The sequence below is a fragment of the Manduca sexta genome, chromosome 18 (genome assembly GCF_014839805.1).
Source record: "Manduca sexta isolate Smith_Timp_Sample1 chromosome 18, JHU_Msex_v1.0, whole genome shotgun sequence".
Lineage (NCBI taxonomy): Eukaryota > Metazoa > Arthropoda > Insecta > Lepidoptera > Sphingidae > Manduca > Manduca sexta.
In genome coordinates, this window is record NC_051132.1 from 3413110 (window position 1) to 3433605 (window position 20496).

Consider the following 20496-nt stretch of genomic DNA (forward strand, 5'->3'; position numbering starts at 1 on the left):
TGCGGACATTCGTCTCGGCAGTCCGTTCCACACCCAACTAGGCTATCGCCGCTTAAAACCGTAATACAAAAAATAATAAACAATTATATAAATGTCATCGGTCATACTATCTCCATACGTCTGATTCACTAAGGTCAGCTCCGGAATTTATTATATAATCAATTGCATAATGGATGATACAATGTCTTAAGTCTTGAACCATAGAAACCATATTTCGAGATTAATACAATAGTTCTGCTATTTAAAGTGCTTAAGGTTAGGCAGAGACGAATGTATATAGGTTTGAATACCTAGCACACACCTCTAAATTTTCTAAAATTATGTGTGTATTCCATGTATAATATCGCTTGCTTGAACGGGGAAGGACAACATCGTGAAGAAACCTGCATACCTGAGAAGTTCTGTATTCTTATACTACCTCCATACCAAATTTCATTATAATCCGTTCAGTAAATTTTGAGAAAATCGATACCATAAAGACAGACCGAAAAGGGAACTTTGTTTTATAATATGTATAGAGAGAATTCCTAAAGTACTATAAATTATTCTCTCAGCGTGAAATGATTCATTTATCCTCTTTCCCTTGCGATAAATCATGCCAATCAAACTAAAAGTTTATAAACATTAAAACGCATAATACGATGACAGTTTTAAACAATGAACTGATGAGCGAACGTTTTGAATTCTACAACAGAAACAAGGCCGCGCCGTTGGAATATCGATCGTAATGTAATTGAATTAGTTTAAACTGTTCAGTTGGAGATTCTTGACGTGTTCCCATTCTGTCGATTACTAGGTAAAACATATTGTCAATGTTTCCATCATCTTTAATTCCATCATCTTTTCGATAAGCAACAAAGTTTATAAAACTGTTATCATATCATGGTGAGAGTCCGCCTGGGTAGGTACCACCGCAATGTCTATTACTGCCGCCAAACAGCAGTGTGTAGTCCCGCTCTGTGGACTGGGGGCGGCTGCGGACAACGACTTAGACACTTCCGTCAGAGGAAGCCTGCAGCCGTCCCTAATGCGCCGAAGAGGGCCACCGCGGAGTTTTATCTGGTAGGCCGTGCGTAGGTTAGTTGTACATAGGGTTAGGGACTCGGCCCGGCGGTCGCCCGAAGGTCACCATCAAATCCGGGCGGCTCAACGCCGGGCCGTAAGGCACGGTTACCCCAGCATAACCGCTCAGTCGCCCCCCACGAAGGCTGGGCGATAGTAATAAGAGATTTTCTCCGCGAAACCAAAAAAAAAACAAAATGTGGAATCACTGTTCCAGTTTGAAAAATATTGTAGCCAGTGTAACTACTGAACATATAAGACATCTCATATCTCAGGATATGAGAACGCAATAAATAATGGAATACCAAACAATTCTTTGTAATGTAAGGTGTTGGATCATTGAATGGTGTTTCTTCTGCTTATGGGCGGCGGCGAACGACAAGCTCATCTCGTCATTCCAAGCAATAAAAAAGATGGTTTTTCACTCGGTCCAAGCCATGAGCAAAGGCAAGTAAATTAAATAGGTTTTTATCACCAGAGTCCAGAACTCTTGTTGCTTCATATCGCGACCTTCTAATTGTTTTGATAGTACATACAAACAAGTCGCCCTTTGTGAATCAACTTTCGTGAAGTGCCCTCAAAGACCATGTCTTATGACATTTTTATAAGCTGTTTGTGCAGATTATATGATTTTGTCGTTAAAATATCAATTTATATCATCATCATAAGTCGCGCTTTATAGGCGAGTGATTTCGAAATCATTAAATATTTTGGTTGTATTTTTGTAAATAAATGAGAATATTTTTTTTAAGCAAGATATAAATATTTAATTGAAATAAATAAAACATAGATGATTTCTCTATAAAACCTTTAAGAATTCTTTCAATTAAACCCATCGATTTATTTTGCGGATTTTATCGCGGGTTTTATATTATAATTTTCTCCAATGTATCGAAGACCCTTTTAAAGAAGTTTCGTTAGTTAAAACTCATATAAAATGGAGTTATTCCGATGTTTACAAGGCTTAAAAGCCTCACAAGATGTAAAAAAAAAAATTGAGAGTTATCGTATTAATGTCATGTATATAGTACTTATTTTATTACCATTTGGGAGCATAGATGTGTCTGACTTTTTTATTTAGTCGGCTTATACATTTGTATGACGAGTAACATATGAATCATATGAGTCTGAGAGTAGGACTTACTCAGAAGTTGTGAAAAAGGCACTTAATGTATATGTTTACACGCATGGATAACAATTTCATCGCACGCCATTATATTTCGAACATGCATCCAGTGACTTGCTAAAAATACCGATCAATAATTTATTTAAGTAGATGTTCAGCAATAGAGACATGTTAACTTCTTTATTCCTCGTCAAACTCAACCATAACTACAACTGCTTATATCTTCGCGTATTCTCCGTCCTCACGACGTTCTCAGAGTGAGCAAATAATAAGAATGACTGTTTCATTTAGAAATTTAACCCTACATTCATGTAGTTTTATCTACGTAAGTTTGCACTACGTTTGGAGGTATCAGATGAACGACTATCTTGCTTTCACTCAACCATATCATAATTATAATTGGTATACAACTGCCAATTTGTTGACATTTATGTAACAGATTTATACTTTACGCTCGCTTCAATGAATACCCTATAAGATGTTGAAAGTCCACCAAGGATCTCATGAGATCATGAAAATTTCAATGTCTATATAAATCATTCTGTTATTGCCAGAAACAAAAACAGTCACAAATAATACTCATATTTATGTCATAAATAATCTAATAATTTTTTTTTATTGGTTTGAATGACGAGACGAGCTTACCATTCGCCTGGTGGTAAGCAATACGACCGCCCATAAACAGTAGAAACACCATTCAACACCTTTAGTTACAAATTATTGTTTGGTATTACACTACGCGGCGATAGCCTAGTTGGTTATGGAACGGACTGCCGAGACGAATGTCCGCAGGTTCAAATCCCAAGGGCCCACACCTCTGATTTTTCTAATAAATTATGTGTGTATTCTTTGTGAATTATCGCTTGCTTTAACGGTGAAGGAAAACATCGTGAGGAAACCTGCATACCTGAGAAGTTCTCTATAAGAATTTCGAGGGTGTGTGAAGTCTACCAACCCGCACTAGGCCAGCATGGTGAACTAAGGCCTAATCCCTCTCAGTAGTAGAGGAGGCCCGTGCTCAGCAGTGGGCAAGTATATAATACAGGGCTGATATTATTATTATTATTATTATATTTTAAGTTTTTAAACTTCTCCCATTTCTGGGGTATTTCACCAGAGCTGCGGGCTTTTGGCCAAACAACTTCGGCGGTTGATATGTTAATCTATTGCTAGAAACTTTCTGACGATTCTGCACGTGTTTAGTATGACTGCCTTCTGCATTAGCGTGAATGTGAGTGGATGAATGTTTAGGGTTTTCAGGCTAGTGTGCAGTGTTTTAGGGATTACGCCGGTGCTGGATATAACGATGGGGACTGTCTTCACAGATTGCACTCTCCATTGAGTTTTCAATTCAATGGTCAGGTCTGCATATTTTGTGAGTTTATTAGTATGTGTGGCCGTGAGATTGTGTGTGTTGGGGATTGCGATGTCTATGAGGTAAACTGTCTTACTATGTTTATCGTGTAGTGTGATATCAGGGCGGTTGTGATGTACGGTCTTGTCTGTAAGTATAGTTCTGTCCCAGTATAGTTTGTAGTCAGGTGATTCTAGGATAATTTGAGGTGTATATTTATAATATGCTGTTTTTTCTGTGATGAGTTTGTGCTTGTATGCGAGTGTCTGGTGTATGATTGCCGCTACCTGATCGTGTCTGTGCTTGTAGTCTGTCTGTGTGATGGAGGAGCATGCGCCTGTGATGTGTTGGATGGTTTCTGGGTGTTTATGACAGTGTCGGCAATGATCACTACTTAGACTACTGTCTCGGATTATGTGTTTCCTATAGTTTTTAGTGTCTATAACCTGATCTTGAATGGCCTGCATGAATCCTTCTGTTTCGGGAAACAGCTCGCCACGCTTTAACCATGCGTTTGACGCTATTTTGTCAACATTAGGGTTAGTTAAATCGTGACGATGACGGCCGTGCAGAGATTTTTGTGTCCAGATGTCAATCTTTTGTTGTTTGGTGGTTATAGGCATTTCTTTTGTGTGATCAGCGAGAAATAGTGGCGTGTATTTATCTACTTCACAGATAGCTTTGTGCAGTGTGGAATGCAGTGAACGATTGTGGAAGAATGATCTGAGCGACATGATTTGTTTATTGTGTAAGTTTGTTATATCTATTAAACCCCTGCCACCTTCGCATTTAGGTAGGGTCATTCTCTGTATACAAGCTCTTGGGTGGTGTTTTCTATGTTTAGTCATTGCAGTGTTAATGATTCTTTGAAGGTTTTTTAAATCTGTTTGTGTCCAGCGTATTACACCAAACGAGTAAGTTAGAATAGGGACGGCAAAGGTGTTTATAGCTTTGATGGTGTTGCGAGCATTTAGGTGGGTGTGTAGTACTTTATGTAGTCTAGTCCTGAAATTTTGTTGCAGTAGCTGTTTAATGTTCTTGTGGTGGAGCTCCTGTGACTGATGATATCCTAGGTACTTATATCCTTCCACTGGGTCTACAGCATCTATTACCTCTTGATTTGCCAATTTATAAGAGGCAGGTACTATTGTTCCTTTGTGGACTGATTGAATCTTGCATTTATCTACGCCAAATTCCATGTGTATATCGTGTGAAAATGTTTGAACGATGTCAGCTAGGGTGCGTAGGTCCTTTAGAGTGTTACTGAAAAGCTTTATATCGTCCATGTACATGAGATGAGATAGTGAAATTTGATGTGTGTCATGTTTAATTTTGTATCCGAAATTATTTTTATTAAGCATATTAGATAATGGGTTAAGGGCTAGACAGAACCAAAGGGGGCTTAAGGCGTCACCCTGGAATATGCCTCTTTTTATGGAGATGGATTCGGTTTCAGTAGTTTTGCCAGAATTACATATTTTTAGTTTAGTATTCCAGTTTAACATTATTTTTTCCAAAAAACTTATAATTGCAGGGTTAATTTTATAGTGTTTTAAGATATATATTAGCCAGGTGTGTGGTACTGAGTCGAAAGCTTTCTTATAATCTATGTACATGGTGTGGATGTCTAGTTTTTGAATAACTGCTTGTTTTGAAACTACTGCGTCGATGGTGAGCTGTTCCTTACATCCCTGACTATTTTTTCGACAACCCTTTTGTTCTTCTGCCAAGATTTGTTGTTCCTGTGTGTATTTGTAAATGGTTTCGCTTAAACAAGCTGTAATTATTTTATAAATGTTTTGGAGACAAGTGATTGGTCGATATTTGGCGGGGTTTTCAGTATCGGATAAATCTTTTGGTAGCATATATGTTACGCCTTGCGTGATGAAGGCTGGCATTGTATAAGGTAAATTGATGAATGAATTTATGTGTTTTAGAAGTAGTGAGTGTACGGAAGTTAACTTTTTATACCAAAAATTGTGTATGTTATCAGATCCGGGAGCTTTCCAGTTATGGGTTTTTGATATTACAGCTTTTAAAAGATCTATGGGGATATTATCAAATTCCATTTCTGGGATATTCTTAAGTATTTGTCTATCTTCCGTAATCCACGAGTTTTCTATGTGCTCAACTGGGTTCGACCAAATATTGGACCAAAAGGCGTGTAAAGTTTCTGGAGTTGGCAAAGGTGAATTATTTTCTGGCGAGCTATTAGGCGATGTGGGATTTCTATAGAATAATTTTTCATTGTTACCAAAGTGCTTATTTTGTACTTTCCTGAGTGTAGTCTCCTTATATCTGCGCAACCGACTTGCGAGAACGTTTAATTTTTGCTTGAGAGTATCTAAGTAGTGGCTAAGGTCATTATTTAGTGTCTCGTGTTGTGAATGGATTTTATACTGTTCTTTTATTTTATTTATATGCTTTTGCAAAGCTGTCGATCGGACGCCCCTTATATATTCTGTCAGACGCCCTATATTTGCTCTTAATTCGCTTATTCTGCCTTCTAGCCGTTTTTGCCACCTGGGTTTTCTGTCTAAGTTACTGTTTAGATTGCATGTGTCTAGGATTTTAACGCCATTAAATTTTGTAGCAGTATAAGCTGCGCAGTATATGATTGCATGAGTCGTTTTAAAATCAGTGTCAATAGTTACTATTTTTGTAAGTATATCAGTATTGAGGTAGTTGATTATAGATGCTAGTCTCTTTGAAGGTTTTAACTTTGGAAGGTAGGGTCGATTTGTAGGGTGTGTGTCTTTGAAAGTATGAAATGTTTCCCAGAACATTTCTTCTAATTGTTGTTGTAATTCTATTGATAGACTTGGTTGATCATTGCTATTTGTTGTTTGTCTTGGAGATAAGTCTATCTGTATGGTTATTGTTTCTATAGGGTCTGTAGAGATTACTGATGTGTCTTGTGCAAGCTGGGTTGAGTCTTCGAGAGTGCATGCGGTGTCAGAGATTAGTTCGTTTTGAACTTCTTGTCGAATTCTATTTAGTTGATCAGTTGATAGTAATCGGTTATTTACAATAGACCTACGCTGATCAGCAATCCTTTGTGCAGAGAGGTGGGAAATTGAAGGGCATTTACTAACGATATCTTGGTGTAAGAGGGGTCTGTATGTAGTTAGGTCAGTTTCGAGCTTTGTTAATCTATAGTAACTACGCATTATAGTTTCATTTAACTCGTTGGTCCATCTTATTCTATTGGATTGTGTGTGCTGTATGTCTGTGTTTGTGTTTAATGATAAGTGTTGGTTTTTAGACAGTAAATTTCTAACTTCTTCTTTGATATTTCTAATTTCCTCTTTAGTCAAAAAGTTTCGTTGAACTATAGCACGGCGTTGATCTCCTACCCGTTGTTTTCCTACTTCTATATTAGGGAATTGTGCATTAAAGCGTGCGTGTAATGGTGTGAGGTAAGTTTTAGTGTTTGTTTCTAGATCAGTGAGGATGAAATAGTGGCGCATTATGAAAATGTTCATTTCTTTAGTCCATTTTTTGTGCGTGCGCCTTCCGTCATTGGCGGGTGCAGTAACATTGGCTGGAGTAGCCTCCTGCACAACATCCAAATCGGATTGAAGTAATGATGAGGGTGAGGGTGATGAATTTGATGAATGAGACTCTTCAATTCTATCAAGATACGAGGGTGGTGATGAAGGGATGGATGAAAATAATGAAGTTGGTGAGGAACATGACGATGATGGTGGGTCATGTTGGACTGCAACAGTTTGAAACCGGGCAGATTGGTGCGATACGGTGCCCTCCCAGAATACGCAGGGCAGCCCGGGCTTAAAGGCCCGGGGCGGGATTCTCCATCGCGGTTAGCTCCGGTACCCGCCTGGGGTATTGTCCTGTTTCTTAGACGCATCGCATGTATATTGTTTTAATACTAGTGCTTCGTTAGTCATTGGTAAGTATATAGCTAAAAACTGCCAATGTCCGCCCCCCGCGTGGCATCAGATGTTCGTGCCGGACGTGAAGTTAGATTTGTGAGGGGCTTATTATTATTATTATTACACTACGCTCGCTATCCTGAGACATGAGATGTTCAGTCTTATTACGTCCAATAGGTACACTGGCTACAATTTTTCTAAATTGCCGAAAACTAAATTCCATACTTTGCCGAAGAGTCGGCAATGCACAATTTTAAAAGACCATCCAGCTATTCCTTAACCTATGAAGACCGAGATTTTAACGCTCAAAATAACTCCTCAACCTAGAATTATCAATAACAACTCAAATAATGTTGATTCCGTAATCGTCCTTTTCTTTACCCTTTCTCAATGCAAGTCAAATGATACCATGCTCTATACTAGTGATAAAAAGCGGCGATAGCCTAGTTGGGTATGGAACGGACTGCCGAGACGAAAGTCTACAGGTTCAAATCCCAAGGGCACATAACTCTGACTTTTTTAAAATGATGTGTGTATTCTTTGTGAATTATCGCTTGCTTTGACGGTGAAGAAAAACATCGTGAGGAAACCTGCATACCCCAAACTTCTCTATAAACATTTTGAGGATATGTGAAGTCTGCCAATCCGCACTAGGTCAGCGTGGTGGACTAAGGCCTAATCCCTCTCAGTAGTAGAGGAGGCCCGTGCCCAACAGTGGGATAGTATATAAACCTGGGCTGATGTTATATATACTAGTGATAGTGCTATAATTCGGTCAGTAAGCGACTTAAAGCCAGCTGTTATGATGTAAACAAATAAACATTGCGCCATGACATTCAATGTTGTATAATAAACTGCTACGTGTCAAGATTCGGTCTGATGTTTGGGTGTAGTTAGAAATTCGTGTAAACCAGAATTCTTTGCAACAACAAACTGTTATAACTGACTGAATTTCGGATTTTTCTACATCTGAATTTAACAAGCAATTTTCCTGATGGACAGCATCACAACTGCCCATGAACAATAGTAATACCATCCCGAACTAAGACATTTGCTTTGTGATAACAATAGACTACGGGACTACCTAATGAGACGAACTCTAGTATCTAGAACAATAAATTGTTCCTCATTAAAATGTTATATAATCATGACTATTTCCATTAGGCGCCCGCCCTACATACACTCAGCTGTATAAAAAATATTAAAATGCAGTGACAAAAATAACTGTCAATTCTCCTTCCGGAAAAATATGATAATATTAATGAAATGTAAAAATTGTACCACAACCCATACAGGCCATGTGTATATCCGGTTCCAAACAAGCCGGCATAATTATGTCGACTGTCGAGGGGTAATCATCTCTCGTCAGTCGACATTCTATTGGACCCCACTCCACTCATTAGGTGCAGTGGTCAAAATGCCGTACCCGCATAACAAAAAGAAAAAAAATCATAGGTGTTCTACCTATGCACCCTAACATGTAGTCAAAGTTGCAACTATTATACTTACCCATGATCATCTTAATATATTTCTGTTCTATAATGTGTCCGCTTACTATCATAAGAGATCTGAAGTCGGCTAACTAAGTAACTAAGTTTGTTTTCAGAAACTAAAATATCACGGTCAATTACAGCTTGATGAAAAACAAAAAAAAATACTTTAATAGCACAAACTGAGTACTATATTCCAAACTCTGGTACTATATACTTATTGGTGGTAGGTCTCTCATATGTGAGTCCGCTTGGGTAGATACCACCGCATTATCTATTTCTGCTGCCAAGCAACAGTGTCTAGTCACTATTGTGTTTAGGTTTGAACGACATTGTAGCCAGTGTAACTACTGGACATAATAAGACACATGTCTCAGGATGGCGAGCGCAGTGGAATATCAAACAATACTTTGTAATTGGATAGTGTTTCTTCTGTTTATGGGCGGTCGTATCGTACCATCAGGCGAGCGGCAAGCTCGTCTCATCATTCAAAGCAATAAAAAAAAAATACACAATTATTCTGTAAGAGTATGTTTGCAATAAATAACAGTTTGACTTTACGCCTAATTTGACCCGATAACGGCAATGAGTTTGAACTGAGGTCGTGAAAGGTCGTTGAGTATTGTCCGGTGCCCAGTCGGGTGCTAGCGGGTCGGTGACATAAGTATTGGCTCAGTGTTCCGGCCATCCGAGTACACGTAACGCGTTGCGTCAAAAATCTACTACGCGACACGTCTCCATTGTCGGTGGGTTGAGGAAAATGTTGGCAATGACACTGAATATAATGTAAGAGCGAATGGTAAAATTTTCCGAAAACGCACCCGATACTATACACCCGTGATATATCTTGAATGTTTGCCGGCAAACATTGACAGCTACATGACATTACGCGTGTCACGGAAAAATAACCTTATTATGTAGTATATAAGGTTATAATCCCGTGACACACGTAAATGTCATGTAGCTGTCAGGTTTGCCGGCAAACCAAGACATAGCGAAAGGGTACAGAGTCATTTTAACATTACGTTACTAAATGAAACAACATACTCGTCCTCAACTTTGCTAACATTGTGCCAAAAATCTTAAATTAATAACGAATATTTTCACCAAAAATGCTGGTTTTAGATTTCTGATTTTTTATCATTTTATAGTTCAATGCAAATATGGCGCGTGCGTGAGTATATTTATAACTGAAAGTATAATGTTGCCGTAGCGACGAATTCTCTTAGAGTAGCAGTAGTGGCATAACGACGCGAAATATTTAAGTTACTTTTCATTAATATTTATTTCGTTCAAAATTTACACTTTTTTATTTTACATCTACAGCTCAAGTATCTTATTGTAAAATGTTATTTCCAAGTAGATAAGTATGTGGTTTCATTAAAAACGCAGTGTCAAAATGGCTCTGTAGAGGTAGTAGCATAAATGTGATCTGCAAATCGTTCTGAAGATAATTAGATTCTACGTAAATACCGGCAGGAATCGGATTATAAGGACCCTGTGCTACTGTACTGCCAGCAATATGATGACAAATTGCTGGGTAATATTCTTGAGATGGCAAAGTTACAGCACTGCACATTATGGTTAATAATAGCAGAAATATTCACTTTTCTTTATCTAAAACAAAATTAACTCCGTAAAGTTAATTATAGTGAAGATAATACGTTTGTTAATGGACAAAAGTTTAAAGGCGATTTGAAATTTAATTCATTCAGTATTATGATTCGACTGTACACCTGGAATGCGAATTGTTAGTACATGGAACTATGGCAAATTATCCATGAGACAGTAGTGTTCTAACAATATATTATAACATAAATCACATTTGGAATTCATACAAAGTATAATTTTGAATAGTATCACATAAAACATTTACATACTTAGTCTTGCACGAATAAGTATGTGTCTAAGTATTACTACTATGATAATTTAGATATCTTTAAATAATCTTATTAGCAATTATAATGTAAACTTAAAAAAAACATCAAAAACAAAAGAAATTGAGGAAATCTTGTTCTTTAATTAGAATATTTAAGAACAAAAATTTATTAAATTATCTCACAATTATAGTACACATTAAACAATCACACATTATTATATTAAGATTTAAAAACACTAGTAGTACTTTTAATACATAACCGAATAACGTCTATTTTATATAAACGATCCCAATCTCAATCTTAAATCCGATCCCGAAAATGAACCGTTCAAGACAACTCATTTGTGATGTGAAATAAAACTTTGTTCTGATTGAACAATTTTAAGATAGATCACAAAATCCGATTGGGATCATTCATTGAAAATGGCAGTAAATAAAGTATACTATTGCAAAAACTCGTCAGCATGTTCAGACATGCGAGGTTTCCGATTAGTCAATATAAATCAAGCTATACTTCATGTTGTCAGTATAAAAGCGAATATTTTGCCAATATTTATTATAAGAATTATTGGATCCATTTCTCTTTCTAGTTTGATAATTAAAGATAGTAGAATAGAAGTTTCCAAGCTCGTCGTTAACAAACAAACTATTAAAAACCTCTTAAATTGCAAATTATTATCCATACAGCTGTCTGATTCACCTGACATTTACTTTCCATATTCAGAATTATAAAAAAACATTAAACATGGTATTGAGGGACTACTTTCTCTTATAATTACAAAAAGTTGTCGAAAACTGGCGCCATCTTGTTTTTACTCTCACTTAAATTATACGTTAAATTTCTTTCGTTTTTCTGAAATTTAATTACTTATTTAGACACACGACATATAACGATAATGAGCATATAAGTTAGTATATATATAATGGACGCGCACAATGATTTAAAAAGAAACAGATGTACCACAATGTGATACATAAAGCATGTTCCCGATACAAATAACAACTCACAGCTCTAAAATTCGGTAGAAAACTAAAATCCCGCGGTTCATAGTCCACAATCCACTCACGTCGCTATTATTCGAATGCTACGGACACAACAGACCTATGGCGAGTCTAATACTTTTTACACATATTTCAAACATCACACAATAATGCAAGCTAAATATTAAAAATAAAACTACTTTTCGGATTTTATCGTGGTTTTTTATATTTTAGTTTTCTCCCGACGTTTCTAAGAATTTTGCGCCTTCATAGTGACAGGGGAGGCTTGGGTGTTGTTCATTGTAAAACAATCTAAATAGTTCTAAAATGCAACAATAATAATCTAATAAAAATACATTCAAAACATTAAAACGCTTTCGAATGCGTCAAAAAATCGTAGTACAATGGACACCTCCAATAACTCACACAAACAAATTCATTAAACAGAGGTTCGGCCGGAGTAAACGTAGAAAGAGTTCAGTGGGACATTCTCAAACAGGTTTCGACTTTACATCGATGCGACCTCGTTTCGCCGCTAGTTTGCACAAAGATTGTATTTTTTGCGGCTATTCTTAGTTCATTTTTATGGTTAATTATTATTCATTCTTTCTACACAATATGATTAATTTTAGAAGTGTTAAATGTTGAAGGTATCTTTGCTCAAATTCGTTGATCGTTTAAAATTTAAAAAGATTTAATACGTTATCATAAAATTACAAAATACTAGCTTTTGCTCGCGATTTCGTCTGCGTGTACGTTTTTCCGGGATGAAAATCCCGCAATATATTTTCCCCGGATAAAAACAGCTATAAAGCTTAAGGTAGAGCCATTTAAAAAAAACACTTGCATTTGCAATAAATAGGTATAAGGTCAAACAAAACAGTGTCCCTAAACACATCAATTGACAGATTAACGCATTAAATTTGACATTAATTACATCAAATTGTACCTCAATTATAAAATAAATACTTAGTAATCAGAAAAATAAAATTAATTTAATCGACTCCCACCGAATGTAGAATTGGTTTTGCTCATGCAAACTTCATCATCAGTTTCCTTATAAAAATTGTTTACCATGCCTGATACGAAGTTAATGTTAAAAGACAGGTTATTTATGATAATGCCAATAAAAACAATATAGCATAGTACAGCAACTAGAAAAATGGCTTAATATCGATGTTATCAACTAATAACAAAACCCAAAACCAAAAAATGGATACGCCTACAGGAATAAATATTAGAAAGGAGTAGTTATGACCTCTGGAAATCTCAATTACCTACAGAAAGCAACGTTCCAGATAACCAAGTTCTCATTCCTTGGATAGTGAGAGGCTTTACCCAAGAACGGACCTCTACGAGTGTTGCTGTTGCACTTGCGCACCCCGCGACCTTCGATATTAGGGAGAGAGAGTCGAATGGCGGAGTTTTAGTAGGTGGGACGTTTTATACCAGCGAATCTATCAGAAATCCGTAAACGGATTTCCGCATGTTGAAAAAAAGTTCTTGCACCATTAGATTACCATGAAAATATATTGTCATGAACAAAGGTAGAGGTTATTAACAGTGATTACAAGCCACAGGTTAATTAAAAATGATTGTCTTATTCCGTAATTGTGGAAAATATTCAACGATTTCACGCATGGGAACGTCTGAATCTGTCATGTGTTAATTAACGCTTGCTTGGCAACTGTAAAAGTAACTGATCTATTGCCTCGTTATTATTTCGTATGTTAATACCCTTTTTCAATTTCTCCTAATCCTATTTGGTTAATTTTGAGGTTTAAAAAATTTGGTATTCCCAAAGACTAATCTTCACTGCTCGGTGTCATAATATGTGTTAAACAGACAATTTAAGTATTAAAATTGCATTAGGGAAAGACATGGTATGGATAGTGATACTTACTAAACGGGAGTACCAAAAATTCAAAGACCTACAATTTGTCTATTCGTCCGGATTTCTGAATCCTGATAAAGAAAAGAGTCAATATCTGAGACCGTTGATACAAACTGAATAACCTTTGTCATAGACTGAAATCTAATCACGTCCAGTATTTTTAAATCTATGCCTCAATAACTAACATTAATTTATTTTTGCCCGCAGAGAAATCATGTCTTCGTACTAACTGCGCAAGCGCATCTACCAAGATGGCGGTCCGTCCGGCCGCGGTGGTCGTCGAACGGGCCAACAAGAGCTATGGCACCCACACAGTGCTGCAAGATCTGGACATGACGGTCGAGAGAGGGATCATGTGAGTAAACAGCCTCTAAAACATTCTTAGAAACAAAAATAAGTTTGTGAAGATAATTGGATGTTTGCAAAGGTAAAGGATGAAATCCTTTAACAATATCCTGAATTAAAATGTAGATAACTTATTATCTCAGAAAAGTACACTGCGAGACTTAAATCTCGGGAAAGTCACGTGTGCAAACGAAAGCTAGTTAAATACAAAACTATATTTAAAACGAACTGCCTAAACAAATGTTCTAGTAGAGTTGTAGAGCCAGACTAACCAGTTTTATTCATATTATACCCCTCTTCCCAATCCCCATCCTCTTTTAACAAGCAAACCCGTTTGGCAATGTATTCATACCTCACTATTATATATATAATATTCACTACTTCGTTTTAGACCATAGATAAAGACATTGGCTGGAAATGATATTAATTTCATAAAAAAAAGTCTAGACAGGTAATAAATTCATGATAATAATTAGTACTGCATTAATAACATTTTCATAAAATGTCTAGACAAATTATAAAATAATGATATTTTGTAACGCATCAAGACTTTCTAATTGAATTTTCTTCGTGATGGATGGAGTGATCCGCGCTTGGCGCTGCATCACGTTCTGATAATTTCGCTATTCACTGCACATCAGCATATTTAATATTGTATAGTCATCTAATTCTTGAATAGAAAACTCCTTGGACGTGTTTATTCATAATTTATTATAGTTGATATTCCACAAGTCACAATTGTTATTTTAAAATTTTGATTCATCAAGCCAAAAATTATGGAATCTGATGAAGCTGGCAGACAGAAGGCAAATTCGTTTTGTGCTGATTGCATCGATATATTAAATATTTTTTATTCCAAATTCAAATAACTATCACATAATATCATTACCCCCAGACAAACATTGATTACCGTTCACTCACGGAAAATATCAACATAGACTTTTTGTTTTGTATTATTATTGACATTGGCGAAATCACTGATAAATAAACTGCGGAAACCATAATATAAAAGAAAACAAACATTCTTCTAAATATATATATTTTCATAAGCAAAATAATAAAAAGACGTTCAGCCTCAGCAATTGTTAAATGTTAGTATTTTTTTTAGTATCTGTGGACACGGGCCATGATGATACGTCACAAGCTGTTAAATATTCATTACAGTACGCTCTGATATGAATGACAGTTGAAGTGATCAACGCACTCACCTTTCCCCCCTTAAAATTATGTAAATAGGAGAAATACAAACATTATCCATTATACTAGATTGCGTAAACGTAAATTCCACGAATAAATACGAAACTATTTTTCAAGTATTTTTGGTGAGAGAATGATGACGTAACTCGATGGGAAATCATCAGCGCACATAAACACTAATGCCAAAAGAATCTTCGGGTAGCTAACCTATCAAAAAAAGTATTGAGAAATTGTGAATATTTTTTGGTCTTGGGCAACCTCTATGACTTAAAACGTAATAAGAATTTACCACACATCCGTTTTGTATGACATTTGTTCCAATACTTTAGATCTAAATAATAATTTGCAGATCACACCAATATTTATAATCACTGCCTCCATGATTGTATCAAACACTGGTACAACTGGTGTTCCTGGACTTCCTGTTCTTCCCTGCGATTCCTCGGAAAATCTAACAAAATAGCTGATTACCTTATTAATTTCTGACTTGATAGATACGGCCTTCTTGGTCCATCTGGTTGTGGCAAGACAACGCTCCTGTCCTGCATAGTTGGGAGACGGCAATTGGACAGCGGGAATGTGTGGGTGCTGGGTGGCAGGCCTGGTGAGAAGGGCAGCGGTGTTCCGGGACCTCGCGTCGGGTATATGCCTCAGGTAATAATCGAAAATAATTTTGCTTTACACAATAAAAAGGTTTCTTCTACCTACGATAGGGAATGTATGCTGATTGAACCTCATATCTTGATTAAGGGATTTTAATAGTGTGTTGTCGGCTCTTGCATGAAAGAGAAATAGGTAGGCATTAATTAAGGCGGACGTATGAAGCGACACGACAAATCTCCTTAAATAAAGATTGTAAAGAAATAAAACAAAGAATGAGGTTCGTAATATATCGAAGATCAGGATGCGACTTAATTGATATCAGATATGATCAAGAGCACAATAAAAAAGGACGTTGAAGAAATACTTTTAGTCTAAAATAATAATTAGAACAATCAATTCGACATTACTTTGCAGTTCACCCTTCTTTTATCGAAATAAAAGTGAGGTAGGCGTAGATACCTAATTGTCGTCGATAATATCTTATGTAACCAAAACAGTATACAAAAAGAGCCGATACTAACAGACTTCAATTAGCAATCGTCTAAGCGTGAAATCTGCCTCCTAATTACGTACAGTCAGTTTTAATAACTGTATAGTGGTTCTAAAACAATGGAACTAAGTATATAATTTGAAAGGCAATCATATCTAAGCGACAAATATACCAAAAATGAGCAAAATAAATATTTGGAATTTGAAATTATTGCCAGATTTTTCTGCATCGTTTGATCTAGGTTTTGTAGTTGTAGGACAATTTAAACATCACTAGACTATTTTTTATAAAGTTTATTATGAATTTTCTCATTAAAATCAAAATTTCAAATCGTTCCACTCAAAAGTTTACCGATTGTCGCTTAGATATTCGCCTTCCAAGCGTCTATATCAAAGATCTAAAGGCGTTTACTAATTTACAACTTCGCATCCCTAACCTTGTGCTGATTAGTGGAAGAAGCGGTTATTATGGACGTAAAACTTAATCAATTTATAATTAATTCCGTTCTAAAATTTATCATTTCCACGCGACTCATAAATTCAACGTTACCTTTCTGTTAGAAAAAAGTTGAAGGTTGCAAGCATTCAAGTGAAGTCATAGTCTTCATTGGATAAAATCAGTAGAGAACCAAAATAAAGTAGAAAAGGGGAATATGCTTAAATATCGTATTTAACCAAAGATATTAAAGTATAATTAGTTATAAACTGGACATCAGGACAAAATTTGTGCTCTAAAAGTTAATGCCAATTATTAAGTCGTTGTCTTATTAGAAATATTATCTGAGTGACAAGATGCCATAACACCCTTGGTTAAATTAATATGTGCATTAAATACGTGCAAATTAAGATATGGAAAAAATATGAAATATTTTACATTGGTGTTTTGCTATTTTACGGTAGATTTAAGGAAATATCGCATAAACGAAAAAAAATTATATAACATTCTTCCGAATGTCCGCTGTACATAATCTTAGAACTTTTTGTATTTAACAAATGTTTTCCACCCTTCCGTCTTCCGAACTACAACTAATAAAAAAGTATGAGGCTAGGAATAACCGCAGGATGAATTTCAAAAGGTTTTGTATACAAAAAATAAAGTCCCATGTCTTTTAAACTATTGCGATGTATATACACCACTACTATTGTCGTTACTCTTGACAGAAACCGACACTTTATCATGATGTTATAAAAACAAGATTATTATAGAAAATGATACAGTTACAACTTAGCATGGTGGTCAGGTAGCTTGCCCGTAAAATTCAAGAATATATGGCCCTGAGTATATAGTATTAACCCTCAAGCTCTATAGCTTTATTTATAACAGGCTTGGATAGCCAAGCCTGTTATAGTCTTTTTATTGCTTACGTTAGGTAGTTGACGCGACTCAGGTATTTTAATACGAACCTGTAGTGGCCAGTAAGTAGCGATGACGTGAGACCTTATTTACAAAACACTCCAAGAAACATTTATCTACTTCCATTTGAATTCCTTCCCTAACATGTAGCGTAACTACATCCTTGAATGCCTACGCAAATTCACAAATTGAGGTCCGTTACCTGTACAAAACACAAAAAGACTATTTTTGTTTGCAAAAGTACTCTGAACGTCTAACCTCTGCACCAGGACTCCGAGGCAATTTGGTCATCTTCCTCTCGGATCGCTGGCTCCCTCTAGCCGGGAGGTCGTGACATTTTGCGGTCATGCCACCCTATAGTTACGCCCCTGTTCCACCACCACAATTCATAACCCACATTTTGCCCAACTAACATAAAGTAAGAACGGGTTAATAATTTTCATTCAAATTCCACTCAGTAAATACTTTCTTGCCGAGTTTGTAGCCCAGTTTGCTTATCATAGTGAGTCTTAAAGGAAATCAATATCGCATGATTAAAAACAACATATACAGTTGCTTTATTAAAAAAAAAATATCTTTATTTTAATATTCGAGCTCAGCACAATCAGAGAGCGTCATGCTAATTACAGGTTTTCTGATCCGCCGCAATAGATCGTTTACATCAAAACTACATCATGACTTATTTATCCAGGATATAGCGCTGGTGGGGGAGTTCACGGTTCGCGACGCTGTCTACTACTTCGGCCGCATCTACGGCATGGACAACGACAAAATGGTGGAACGGTTCGAGTTCCTTAGCAATTTACTGGAGCTGCCCAGCGGTGGGAAGTTCATTAAGAACTGTAGTGGTGGTCAGCAGAGGCGGGTGTCGCTTGCAGCTGCTCTGGTCCATAACCCTGAACTGCTGATCCTGGACGAGCCTACTGTTGGCCTGGATCCGGTTTTACGAGAACAGTAAGTGAATTTGGAATTATTTATACTAATATTACAAATATGAGAGTAATTTTATCTGTTTTTTACGCTTTCACAGCTAATCCACTGAACCAATTTTAATGTTATAAATAATAATCGGTAATCTACCGATAGGAAGGATCCTATCCTGGGTCTTTCCGCCGTGAAGAAGCATCATAGTAGGCTGGCATGATTGGGTCGAATAGCATGTGATAGACATTTGTTTCCATTATTCAACATCGAGAAACACTGAGTATCAAATCTCATAATCCTCAGTAATTAAACTGGATGGTGTTCTTCAAATCCAAAGTCATTAAAGTTTCCACAATATTCGGCTGTACAAAATGCAAGGAAAGTAATTCATTTATCGATGTTATCTTTAATATTTTTGACATTGTTTTTGAATAATTACATTCGATTTTTCATAAAGTGTTTATTTTGAGCCAATCTCCATGACATTAAAATGCCTTCGTATCAAAGTTAATAAATCATAAAACATCACGGGTGTATTTGGTAATGTTATGCAATAAATTTCAATACTGGTTGTTATTGAATGTTTGGAACTTAAATCGCAGGCTGTTGCAACATTTTGAACAAATTAACATTCAATTTTAATACAATATACCAAGTACGTAACTGGTAATATGACAATCTAATCAGTTCATGAGTTTTATATATTTTATGACATTTGTCTTATAGAATAAAAAAGATGTTTATTTTGTTTTTTTTTTGTAAGTACAAGGTTCCTAGCAATAAATTATAATCTAGTATATAAGACTAATAAGCAATATTTAACTTAATCTTTTAGGTGATAAGGAAATTGTTTAAAGCACTTTCTTAGAGTCTGGTACCATAAAAACATTTCGTTCGTGTTACAAAATTTATGATTTTAAAAGAAATAACATCTTCCCATGCTTCACAAGATATTCTTTCATATATCCATCATAAGTCAAGATAAACTGTCAATATCATGCTGTTTTTTAGTCTCTGCCTAACTCTATAGGATTATTATTATAAATGGAAATATTATGTGAAGTGACGATTGCTAATTGCATTGCAATTCTTTGTTTCAAATTTCTTTCTATTCCATCGTGTTGCTATTTTTAATGGGAGATTGTAACGCTCGCTACTAGCCTAGCAATAATCTCGTTATTTAGTTATAAAGAACTGTTTACACCGATTCTACCTTGGAATGAAATATGGACAGGATAATGTACATATTTAAATTAAACAACCTTAAAACCATTTTACAAGTTTATCCTTGTCTTCATTTTTAAAAGAAAATAAACATCTGATGTCTTGTAAAATCTTTGTTTTTTTTAATGGCCGGTGTTGGTACAGATTTATATTGTTTATACCTAAAATATTATGTGTAGTTGTCTATTTGTTCTTCCTTTCAGTTTTGTAGCCAATTATTTTTCTATGAAAAAAGATTAGCAAATTGCTGTATTTCAAAAATAGTTGGAAAGAAAGAAGTTTTTAAAATACTTATGGCCTTCCGCATTTTTTTTATATTTTTTCATTAGACTCAAATACCTAACCTACCTTGCGCATAAGCTCTTAGTTTTCCCACGTGCCTTCCATCCCCGAAAGGGTAGACAGAGGCGTAACTAATGCAGCTACTTTCCGCCATATTTATCCCGTCCCATGATGTGATAGGAGACGAACCTTTCGCCTTAACAGGCGCAAATTCCAGACTCTTAGCTGATAGTAGAAAAATCCAACATCTTTTTGCCCGATCTGGGGATCGAATCAAGACCTCTGCAGCCGTAACCTAATACAACTTCGCTACCGGTGCAATTTTATAGTTAAAATATTAGGAAATACAATTTATTTATCGAGATATCTCCTCAATTATACAGTACAATGGTTAGT

The 20496-nt window shown here is 35.9% G+C and overlaps 1 protein-coding gene across 2 annotated transcripts in view; it reads left to right on the top strand.

Annotated features, from left to right (window-relative positions):
* Nucleotides 1–20496, top strand: part of LOC115444259 (ABC transporter G family member 20) — a 71035-nt gene that overhangs the window by 36278 nt on the left and 14261 nt on the right. For both annotated transcript variants that reach the window (XM_030169960.2, XM_030169962.2), the window contains exons 3-5: nucleotides 13890–14037; nucleotides 15719–15878; nucleotides 18362–18624. In XM_030169960.2, coding sequence (XP_030025820.1) covers nucleotides 13934–14037; nucleotides 15719–15878; nucleotides 18362–18624 — 527 coding nt within the window. In that variant the 5' untranslated portion in view covers nucleotides 13890–13933. The remainder of the gene's footprint in view (nucleotides 1–13889; nucleotides 14038–15718; nucleotides 15879–18361; nucleotides 18625–20496) is intronic.